This window comes from Asparagus officinalis, chromosome 7 (genome assembly GCF_001876935.1).
Source record: "Asparagus officinalis chromosome 7, Aspof.V1, whole genome shotgun sequence".
NCBI lineage: Eukaryota > Viridiplantae > Streptophyta > Magnoliopsida > Asparagales > Asparagaceae > Asparagus > Asparagus officinalis.
Genome location: NC_033800.1, coordinates 7,646,042 through 7,658,144, shown reverse-complemented (window position 1 = coordinate 7,658,144; position 12,103 = coordinate 7,646,042). Strand labels below are relative to the sequence as shown.

The following is a 12,103-nucleotide window of genomic DNA, read 5'->3' as shown; positions in this document are numbered from 1 at the left end:
AAGGCTGGAGTTATCTCCAAAACAATTGAAATATTCTGCTTGTGGAAGATATAAACTTCAAATTTAATTCTTTATTATTATTTTTAACCTTGAAAGTTCATGATTTGAAGCCCGTAAAAATAATAGCAATGTAAATATTTCATTTTCCTTAGTTTTCCGCATAAACTCTCATATGCGACTTCCCGCATACTAACCGTTCATTAAACTCCCTTAATCAAACGGCAATTAAAGCCCAAACAATTAAAGCCCTTTCGATTCCGAAACTCCCCCAGTTTGAAAACCAAAAGGAAACCCTAGTTCCCAAATGTCGTGGCTGAAGAACGCCGTCAGCAAGGCCGTCGAGGTCGGCAACAAGACGAACCTCACTCGCATCAAGAACTATGCCGACACCGTCGTCCACCACGCCGGCCAGGCCGTCGCCGGCGGCGCCAAGATTTTCCAAGATCGCATGGTATTTTGCCCTAATTTGCACTTTAGTGCCCCAAATTTTGACCATTTAAGTGAGAAAAGAGAAAGTTTTGGGGGGTATTGAAGTGCAATAAGCTGAAAAAGATCAAATTTTCACAAAAAAAAAACTGTAATTTTATTTTTTTGAATGGTTTGTAGGGAATGAAGAACTATAGGAGCTTTAAGCAGACAGTGAGAAGGCTGGAAGAAGCTGCGGTGACTTGTAGAGGGCAGGAGAGAGTTCAGCTGCTGAGGAGATGGCTGGTTGCTTTGAAAGAAATTGAGAAGGCTTCTGATGAGAAGAGTCCAGAGCAGGCTCAGTCTTCTGATGAGCCCAACTCCCCTCCTAAAATTGCCCCATTGGTTAGTGTCTCATTATGTATTATATTATGTGCTTCTATTGTCGATAGAGAGACTCTATTTTATGTATTTATTTATATTTGTTACAACAACGTCAACAACAACAACATTAACAACAGCAAAACCTTTAGGCCGCGTTTGGGAACTTTGATTTGGATTTGGGAAGTTGATTTAAAATCAAGTTTAAAATTTAGCATTTGAAATCCATGATTTAAGAAATCTTTTGTTTGGATATCTTTATTAAATGAAAGGATTTGAAATCTTTGATTTCAAAATCTAGTGTTTGGATACTTTATTATACATGAATTTGAATTTAAAATTGATGAAAATTTATTCTCTTAACTCATCTTGTTTACATCAAATGCAATGAAAATGTGTAAAATAGTAACCAAAAAACACAAATTTAGGTAATTTTGGCGATGGTAGCTACATTTGCTAAGTTTTCAAATTCATTGTCCACCATAACTTGCAAGAGTTTCAACAAAATGAAAATGAAGAAAACTCTACAAACATATCAAGTATCTTAAAAAAAAACATCTAAATAATACATTACCATTGCATATTTCACAAATATCCAGGCTGGAAAACACTTGAGGCTTGTTTCATATTTCATACATATTCAAAGTGAGAATAAGTTGATATTAGAGCAAATAAGTAACAATTCCATTATCTTCTCAAATGCAGGTACAACTGACAATTACATAGTCAGTTTGGTCTTTGATATACCAAGAGAAATGTTAATAAGAAAAAATACAAAGAGTTACAAACTGAATAGCATGTGAGAAGAGAAGTATCATTGATGTAAAGAAATTGCAACTGAGGATTCAGAAGTGCTTGTATGATAAACCCTATCCGCAGCAACAAAAGAGTAATTCATATGCCATCACGATATGAGCCCAAAACCTACAAAGAAAATGAGCATATCAATAATTTTTTTAATCAAGCTAACAAGCTAACAAATTAAAGAAAAATGTCGGATAAGTGAGACTGAATAAGATAAGCATAAAAACATATGGAGACCTGTGAGAGTATTGGTTAGGGAAATCAATACACTAGATGATACACAACCTAATAACAAAAAATCAATACACTAGATGATACACAACCTAATAACAAACATGAGAACTACATTTGCGCACACTTTACAACTCAGCCTAACATCATACATGAGACTTAGTCACTCAAATCTGTCTAGCATCATACATGAACCAAAGGAAGAGCATAAACTGAAGGAAATGCAAGCCCCCAAAAATTAAACCAAAGGAAGAGCATAAACTGAAGGAAATGCAAGCCCCCAAAAATTAAACAGTCAAAGCATGTACTTCGGATCTCAGAACTCAACACATTCAGACATACGTTTAGATACTCGAATTAAACAGTCAAAGCATGTACTTCGGATCTCAGAACTCAACACATTCAGACATACGTTCAGATACTCGAATTAAACAGTCAAAGCATGTACGCCGAAACATAGAGGCTGAGAAAGCTATATTGGTATAGACATCCTCCAGGAAAGAGAACAATTTGAGGTTAAGAGTAAGATTTAAGAAAATGTTTGGCATTAATTTTAGTTAGCCATTACAGGGAATATAACTTGAGGGAGTATAACTTGAGGGAATATAACAATAGATGGCGGAAGGAGTGTCCTTGTATATGGCCCTGGCAATTGTTCCCACTTAGGCGCAATCAAGAAATGAGACATAAGTATAATGATCAATTTTATGACATGTATACAAGTGATAAAAATAGCCAATGCTTTGAAGAGAAAAAGATGAATACATATATATATTTTTTTTTTGACAGAACAAAAATGCAGCCTTTTACAACATATTTCAGAAAATGAACAAACAAGCACCAATCTGTTATGAATAATTGTGACAATAAATGATATGTGTGTGTGTGTGTGATAAGTGGTTCAGTTCATTGAAATTGAGGTACACAAGAAGAAAAGTAGATTTGATACGCCCATATCATCCCAAGACATTAGTACATGAATAAGCACCACATTTCAAAATGAATGCATCAAAATCTGTATTATTGCCACAGAAAGATATGGAAGATATGCCAAGGTTGTTAGAGTATGAGTAAGAAATGCATTTAGAAATGCATCATAATCAAGTATACACTAAATAAAAAGAACAGAATTCTCAATAAAATAAAAAATTTGTACATTTGAGATGAGATAAGCACTCCTTACTTGAATTAGCTAAGAATTCATCAAAATCACCAAACCCTAATGCATTCATAAGAAATTATCAAAAAATTAGAAATATTCGGTTAAAAATATTGTTCAAATAACATTGAGATGAAGAAAAGTAGTCCGACCTGAAAACTAGAAACTACTCCTTAAGAATAAAGAGAATAAAATCTCTTTTTTCATCATCAGGAAGTGACTTCAACAGATAAAACTTTTCCGGGTTGCTATCCATTATCCATTATCCTAAAAAATAGCATCCATAATATAGGACATGTATAAGACTTCAACCAAAAAAATACAGAAAGAATCAAGTGATAAAAAGGAACATATTCAACTGCTTTATCTGTTTGTAATCCAAACATAAAGTTGTGAAGTTCATAACAAAGAATGTATGATGTTATATCAACAATTTGAAGCTAAGGGCTTATGTGACTATAATAGTTTGCCAAGTAAACCTTGTGAAGATGTTGGGCAATTCGAGCTAAGAGTGTGTAAAAAGAACAAATATATTGAGTACACATTCCATTGTCAACAACCATACTCGTTAAACCTTTATACTTTCTTTCTTTTCATAGATTAGTTTAAAATATAACTTCCATAATACTTATATAATAAATATGAATTTTTTTTTAAATCCGCTCTCCTACTAAAGGTTAGCTTTCTCATTACAAATATCTATAATGAGGTATTTATCAATACCTTATTAAGCTAATCCTTGGATTGAATGGAGAATAGAAAGTGCGGAACAATTTACAAGTATAGCGACTCATTCCCACAGCTAGTATACATTTTTAGACTACTACTCATGCATTAAAAACTTCTGCTGCATTTTTATGATTAATTTCCAGCCTGACATCAATAGACTAGAGCCCTTGCAAAGACTTCAAACTAAATAGTAGATTGATATAATAAAATTCATGGAACTTTCAATTGAAGAGTATCAAATAATAATGCAGAAATAAAACATTAAACTTAATACTAAGTCCAACTTGTGGTCAACCACACCAAAGACGAATCGATTATGTATACATACACTATTCCAAAAACTGATTATGGAATTTTCGATTATGTATACATACACTATTCCAAAAACTGATTATGGAATTTGAACTCTACGAAAGTATGCAAAACGAATCTTATGAGCATCCATAAAATCCAAAAACTGATTATGGAATTTGAACTCTACGAAAGTATGCAAAACGAATCTTATGAGCATCCATAAAATTCATATAGGATGTTTGCATGGGAGCACTCAAAACAAAACCATTTGTCAGTCGCAAATAATATAAGAAAAAAAATACTGCCAAACTCATGATCACAAAAGAAATGCATTTTATTAGTGACGATTATCGCACGTTAAAACAACATAATCATGTCCATACATAATAGTTATAATATAGTTAAGACAGATCTCTCATTAATCCATTCTCATCTCTGCAGAGGAACTCATGATCACAAAAGAAATGCATTTTATTAGTGACGATTATCGCACGTCAAAACAACATAATCATGTCCATACATAATAGTTATAATATAGTTAAGACAGATCTCTCAATAATCCGTTAAACCTTTAAAATAGCAACATACATGTTTTGTGTATACGTGCATGTACCCGCCCATATATAATCATTTCCCAGAGTTCAATTTTTGGGAAAAGAACCAGACACAACGAAGGGGGGAAAGGCTAGAACTGTGAATTTATTACTGAACTCGTTTTTGCAGTCATCAAACAGTCTCTGTGGGTGAAAATAACAATTTTGAAATTTCTAAATATACCAAAAAGAAGATCAATCTATAAACTTCTGGCAGTGATTGGGGGGGTGTATAATGGGTTTTATGACTTCAAATTATGCGAACTAGGTTATAACTGAATAATTAATAACCGAATGCAAAGGTGGTTGAAATCTCAAAACTTCAGCATTTGCGTACATATATTGTAACTTCAAGTAACAAACAGCAATGAGCTTTAACGAAACAAAAATTCAAGATAAATCAGAGGTTTGCATTTAGTAGACGAATATCAAAGAGTTATTAATCATTTGGGGAGAAGCAAAAGAGAACTCACCCAAATGCAAGACAGGGTTTCAGTTCCCAAAACCTGGAAAAAGAAAATAAGCAAGTTATGTAACATGAATCCAACATTAACACAATATAAACCCTAGATCAGATCTAGGGTTTCGACTGTAGGGGGAGAGGCAGGGGGAAGGGGCAGGGGGAGAGGCGGCGGCGGGGGGAGGTGGAGAGAGAGACTTTACCTGTGAGCGAAACCAGAGAGAGAGAATCTAGGCCCAAATCAGAACCCAAACTAGATATTTGGATTTGAAATACCCTGGATTTTAAATCCAGGCTCAAATCCAAGTTCCCAAACACACCCTTATACCAAATTTTTTTGGGGGCGGCTAGGTGAATTTCATTCTTTCATTCATTTCTATTGTGAGTTATTTCCTCTATTAAGTTAACTATTATCATATCCTTCTCAATTGCTTCTTTGTCCAGCTCTTGATCCTTTTAGCCTCACTAACTATAACCTTATTACTTCTTCCAACTGGGCATTCAATTGCCTCTGCTGTACGCAACCAACTCATGTTATCCTTGATTGGAGCAATCTCTAATCTCCCACAAATGTGCATTAAATTTATAGTTGTTTAAGCACATTTTTGCGGAAAATAAGCCGAAACAATGAACTCTTCTTACGCTGCAGGACAGGTAACACCCTTGTATGTAATTAAAGTGGACGACTAGCTTACAACATCAGTATTCATTCTACGTGCCTTAGAGTAAAGCTATTTCATCCATATTCTAACTTTTACTATTGTTTAATTAAAAATTTGAGTAAAAATGCTTCTTTTGTTCTACAATTTCTACTTTGTTCTAACAATGATATTCAGCACCTAGTGCCATCCTTTCCAGTTACTTTAATTGACTAATTGCTACTTGGTCATGTAAGCTAGTGCTAAACCATGAATGTAATACATGCAAAATGTATATTCTATATACAACATTACGCAGGCACATGCAATTCCATTCATTGTCTAAACATGTGAAAGGAAGTTGACAGATTGGTAGTCAAGAAAAATGGAGAGATACATATTTCCTTTTCCAATGTCCCTAAAGTTTAAAGAAGAGATGGGATGTTATTTGTTATTGATTGAGGACCATACATATGTTGAATTTAAAAGTTAACACATCTGCTTTAAAATCTTTCTAATTATACACATAAATATATCAAGGATTGTCACTAAGGGAAATTTATGCTGATTTTGATCTCTTGTTCTTTAACCATTATTAGCTATGATGTGGTTGTTTTGTTCCTGCTCTCTTGCTTGTCCATCTGATTGACACATGTCCATCGTATGCATCATAGCTGAAGGTATTTTCTTTAAAACCTTGATGTTTTGGATGATGTCAGCACTATCGTATTACAACATATGTACCAAGGATTCCTGTTTTTGGTTTTCTTTTTTTTTATCTATATACCTCGTCTGATGGTTTTACTGGGAATATTTACTGACATGTCAATTTATTGAACAGATGTTGTTCTTTGATTCTGATATGGAAGGTGAGCCAGCTAACTTTAGAGATGTATTTCTTCATAGCCAAGCTTTAGAAGGCATTACATTGTCAATGGTGAGTTTGTTCTCTTATCTTGCATGTGTGTCTCTTGTGTAGTAGTACATTAATGGTTCAGAGTAAATTATATTACCTGTACATTCTATTTGGATATATAAATGAATAATTACATAGTATGAATCATAACAAAGAGTATTCCATATATGCACATTTTCCCCATGAAAAAACTCATGCCAATCAGGTGCATGATTAATAGTAATATGGGTCTGGGATAATTTCTATTATGCTTGGTGTTTCCATGTAAAATATATTCCGAATATCCCACAATACATTGCCTTTACAATGAGACACTTAAGAAAATTTGTAAAGAACCTAGTCTGTCTGCTGTTACACTTTTCCAATGTCCGCGAGCATTAACTATTTTGCTTCAGTTCCCTCCATTCACACCTAGTTTTCTTTCATAAAACAGCATAGTTTTGTATTGGGTCTGGTCAACATGCTATCTAAAATTTTCGTATGCTACTGTTTTTCAACTTCATTTAATGCTCTCACCAGTCCCATCCCATAATTTCACTCCTACATGTCTTTGAAGTTCTTATAGATCAGCACTTCCTTTTTGATACCTTGTCCAATTTGATGCTACTGTCTTCTGCAAAGAAACAACAAAAGACTTTGGCCTAATTTTAAGGCTTGGACTAATGTATAATGTAGGGATTATTTCCTCAAAAAAGATTCAGTACTAAGTCATGGTTTGACTTATTTGTTTGGCTTATTTTTTTCTTCTTAGAAGATTGAGAGCCTTCTGGGAACATGAAGTCAAAAGTTAAAGTTATATGCATGATCCCTTGTTGGAAGATAGTCTTTCTTGGAAGATGAACTAGAAATCAAATTATATGCGTGGTCCCTTCTTGGAAGATAGAGAGTCTTCTATGTACTGATTGTAGTGCTGGCACTAATTAAAAAAAAAACTATGTGAGTCCTCCAGACATGCATTTTTCACCTGCTTCAAAATTTTGAAGCCTGGTCTTTCCTGCTGGGGTTCCATTTCGGTTCCTTAAAATTCAGAACTATTTCGGCCAACAATCTATCATTCTTCTTTGTGAGCATTTTTTTTGGGGGTGGGGGTGGTTGGGGGGGGGGGCATTTTTTATGTAATATTTGTTGACTGTGATTTCAGGTGAATACACATTTTGAGCCTTTGTTTTTGTTTTTGTTTTTGTTTTCTCATGCATTATTTGAACTCCTTTATGGCGCTTTCTGCTTAGTTATTGAGGCATCATGGAGTGTAACGTAGGTTAGAAGCCTTAGTACGGAGATGTCCTCCTAATTGGTCATGTTTCTAAGTTTTAGAACAAATTACTTACAGTTAACGTTTTGCAACATCTTTCAGAGATTGGGTATTGTAAGTGTCATCATACAGTTACGACTGGTAGGAATTGCGGTTTTTCTAATCCAATGTGCACTTTTCCCTTATGTTTTCGTACTGGTTATTGTTCTTTCTGATAATGGACGTTAACCGCAGGTTGACAATCTTTTGTATGATTCAGATTTTAGAAGCACCAGATGAGGAAGAGGTTGCTCTGCTATTGGAGATCTTCAGGTAAGTCTGTTTTACATGAATCTTGTGGTTTTTCTATTTACTGTGCTACTCCTGCTGCCTTTGGTAAGTAATTTTGCTCGAGTGTATAGGCAATAATTATGACCTTAAGTTGTCTTGCTGATAGCTAGCTAGCTTAGGAGCTGATATTTTTCCCTCAACCTCTTAGTTTTACCTTAAGATCTGATCAGGTAGATCTAAGTTTCTCTTTTTTGGGTAATACTTGCAGACTCTGTTTTACAGGAGGAAAGGAAGTTCATAATGCGATTGTCAGTAGTATTCAAGACTTGGCTAAAGCATTCTCTGGATACCAAGATGAAGTACTGGTATGCCATTTATATTTTCCTCGCGTCCATATTGGAAACTGTCATCAGATGGTCTGTTTTTGTTTATTTAGCTCTTCATAGTTAAGAGAAGAAAGCTTCTGTATGTATTAGCATCTGCAGATTTTATTTCCTATTCAATTACACGGGTTGTGTCGGTCATTTTCTGCATTCTTTATGCAACTATATAAGTAATCGTAGATTTAGGTTGAACTAAGCCGCCTTCAAATACTTGTTCGGTCATGGATGCAAATGTTATATATCAAGGCATGTGCAGAATTTATTCTGCTTGTTTTAAATGTTTTTCCTTCAGTCCTGCATACAAACTTTGGAATGTGGTAAAGTTTATAGCTTGATGTTCCTTCTCCAGAAAGGCAGTTGTATTAATTTATTACTTGTTATTGCATACAATTATGTGTTGTAGCTATATTCTATGTGGACAACATATAAAGTCAGTGTTTAAAAAAGCTTTTTTGAAACTCGCTTTGAAACTCATAATTGAAGCTATTTATGCCTTGAAGCATATGCCTCATTACTAAAAGCATCAATGAAATGTGCGCTTCACGCTTCAGAAGCATTTCTCTTTTGAAGTGCATGCTTTACACAATTCAGGAGGATGCAAAAGGATTTTGACTAAAATTCACTGTTATAAATACCGGTAAATAGCCCCGCAATAGTAGCACTAATAGCATTAGCGGTCCCTTCTCGCGACGTTATCGTCCGCTACGCTATCACGCAATAGCAATGACATATTACGGAATATGTCTGTTTGCAAAAGCGGCCAATAGTGTGTCATAACGGTAAATAGTGAGCGATTGCATTCAAAATTTGCTTGTTGACTGCTATTTAAAAGCGGTTTGAGGCTTATTTTTTTAAAATTAAACTCAACCTTTGACCATTGCATTCCACCGTCTTCTGTGATTTTGAGCATACTCCCACCACCTCTTATAGCCTCTGGCACCTACCTTGATACTTCCTCTCACCTCCTTCACCGTGAGCTCCTCTTAGGGCAGTCTTGTCACCGCTAAGCTCTTCTTCTCGAAGACGACGACTTTTTAACTCCTCCAGTCATCTTCGGTATTACGTGATAGTTACATGTCAATTTCATGTTTATGATCTCTTTAAATCATCAAATATGTACTTTTAGATTTCTTAGTTTTTTCTTTAATTTTTCTTTTTTAGTATTTATACATATCTAAATTAAACCGCTATTTGACTTTACGTTTTTTACCGTTATTTTGCCGCAATTGCCCGAAATAGCCTTAGTGATGCCTCACCGCTACGCGACGCTATCCGCTACCGATAACCTTGGTGGTCAGATATCAAACTTAAGTGGTCAATATGTTACATGCTGACACATGCATGCATGTGTCAGAGAGTGTATGCATGTGCATATGTCATGCACATGCAACTGTGTTATTTATTTATTATGGATTGAATTTATCTTGTACTGTAATGCACTTCATTTGATTTTTTTTTCTAATTTTGTGATACAGGATTACAACCCGATTAAGATATTTTGAAAATGATTATGTGCCAGACTTCATGGCTGAAGCTGTCTCATTTTTGCTGAGAAACTCGTCAGCTATGGAACTTAAAAAAGGTATTACAAGTATACTATTTGGTCACTTTTGCGTTTATACATATTTATTTCTTATTTACTAATAAAGACCTGAGTGTTTATAGATTGTTACGCCACAATATAGTATATGTTTATAACATTTTTAATGTAGCATAACTCATGAGGTTTAGCCTCATGCTTGAAGCTTACGCCTTGCTTCATGAAGGATCTTTTCGCATTGCATCTACGATTTTTTAAACATTGGTATAAATGCATTAAATACTACAAGGCTATGGAGATGATATTCATTGTTATATCAAAACCGTTTATTAATTGTTAATGTTGCAAAACTGATTCTTGTAGTTTGAAGTGTCAATCTCATCAATATAAACAAACAAATATGATAACTTCGTATTCCTTTGATGTTATAAAACTCAGCTTAAACATGATTACTCTTGCATTGCATTCTTTCCTGCGTGAGTGCTCTCTCTTTTAGGTGTCTAAATTTCTTGTTCTGCTTGACTATTGATGAGGTGCTTTCTATTTCATTTTTCATGATGACCTAGGAAGAGTAACATGATAACTGTTCATTCAATCAACATCTTGAGCCAATTCATCTGCCTTTGGGAAATAAGTTTTAGTTACTCAAGTCGTATGTCTCTTGCTAACAAGCTTCTTATTCATTATGGGCATTAGTCTCAGAGATAAGTTTTACAAATTGATGGATGGTTTACATTATAATTTTATTTATTGTTTTATTTTCTTATAGAAAATTGTTCATGGCTATATATTCTCTTGATATTTTTAATATATATTCGAGGAAACAATTTTGTTTCAGGTGAAACGTGATGAATTACTTCAGTTTGCTCAAGGTGCCATCTCAGGGTTGAAACTAAATGCTGATATTGCAAGGTCAGTTGGAAAATCTTCGTAATTGAAGTATGTACCGTGGTTTCCTTATGAACTTGTCAATCTTTATTTCCTTATAGATGTTAACCAGTATCTAACTATCTATGTCCACTAAGAATAACCTCTGCTTATTATTTGCTTTTTTTGCTTGCCTCATTTCAGTGAGGCCTTTGTCCTTTAGTACGAGGTAAGCTCCCTAGTTATGCATAGTGATAGTTTTGTGCTAGCTTGCGATATCTGTTTTTTTATATGAAGAAATAAAGATCACCACCTACTCTTACATTTGTATAACAATTTCCATGTGGGCTGTTTCTAATTTAAGTGGCACCTCGCCACTTCGCGCTGTTATCCACCACGAAAATCATCTGCCGAAGATAGGGTGAATGATCTTATCCTTATTTGGTTTCAGAGTTGATGCTGAAGCCTCAAAGCTGCAGCAAAAGATTGATGGAGTAGAAGTATTGCGCTCAATTGAAAATTCTGATAGGACTTCTGAGAAAGCACCACTTACATCTGTGGAGGTATATTTGATGTTATATTTCTGAGCGGTGGTTTTTTTCAATGAAGTGAAGCGTGAACTTGCAAATGTCATTTGGTCAAGGTCTTTACAGTTGTTTAATGTATTGGTTTTTTTATATACTTTCAGTACCTATATTTGGCCTTACTAATTGCAACTTATTATATTTATTTTCCTAAATTAGGGATTTTTGGAAATCTTCTATATAATTCATGCTTCATATTAAATGTTTAGGCTCTAAAAGCAGCACTTTCTGAAGTTCGCCTTTGTGCAAGACTGGAAGAACTGTTACTAAAGAAGAAATCAATAAATCCTGGAGACTCATCGGAGGCCCACTCACAGAAGGCATGTTTCCATTTAACTTTTTGAGGGCGTGAAACTTTGAATGTTAAAAAAAAATTCAGATCAACAATTTTGTGCTGTTATGATGTAAGTGTTCAAGACACAGCAGCTTATCATAGCACAAATGTTGAAGCTGAATCATGGTGCTGCAGATAACTGATTTAAGCGCCTTCATGCACCTGTAGGCTAATGCTGTCTACCATCTCAAAATTGGGGGTGGTTGAGCTCACTTTGGTGGGAGGTTATGGTTTTTTTTTTTTCCTTTTTCTGTTTTTTTTTG

The 12,103-nt window shown here is 34.6% G+C and overlaps 1 protein-coding gene and 1 long non-coding RNA gene across 2 annotated transcripts in view; one reads left to right on the top strand and one right to left on the bottom strand.

The window, feature by feature from the left end:
* Nucleotides 242-12,103, top strand: part of LOC109848332 — an 18,967-nt gene continuing 7,105 nt past the window's right edge. Inside the window, exons 1-8 of the mRNA XM_020417780.1 lie at nt 242-451; nt 607-810; nt 6,536-6,631; nt 8,122-8,174; nt 8,401-8,497; nt 10,894-10,967; nt 11,374-11,485; nt 11,716-11,826. Coding sequence (XP_020273369.1) covers nt 305-451; nt 607-810; nt 6,536-6,631; nt 8,122-8,174; nt 8,401-8,497; nt 10,894-10,967; nt 11,374-11,485; nt 11,716-11,826 — 894 coding nt within the window. The 5' untranslated portion in view covers nt 242-304. The remainder of the gene's footprint in view (nt 452-606; nt 811-6,535; nt 6,632-8,121; nt 8,175-8,400; nt 8,498-10,893; nt 10,968-11,373; nt 11,486-11,715; nt 11,827-12,103) is intronic.
* LOC109848333 lies at nt 1,452-2,059 on the bottom strand. The gene is made up of 2 exons (XR_002248769.1): nt 1,914-2,059; nt 1,452-1,875 (listed from the first exon to the last, which is right to left on the bottom strand). It is a non-coding gene; the product is annotated as an uncharacterized LOC109848333 (long non-coding RNA).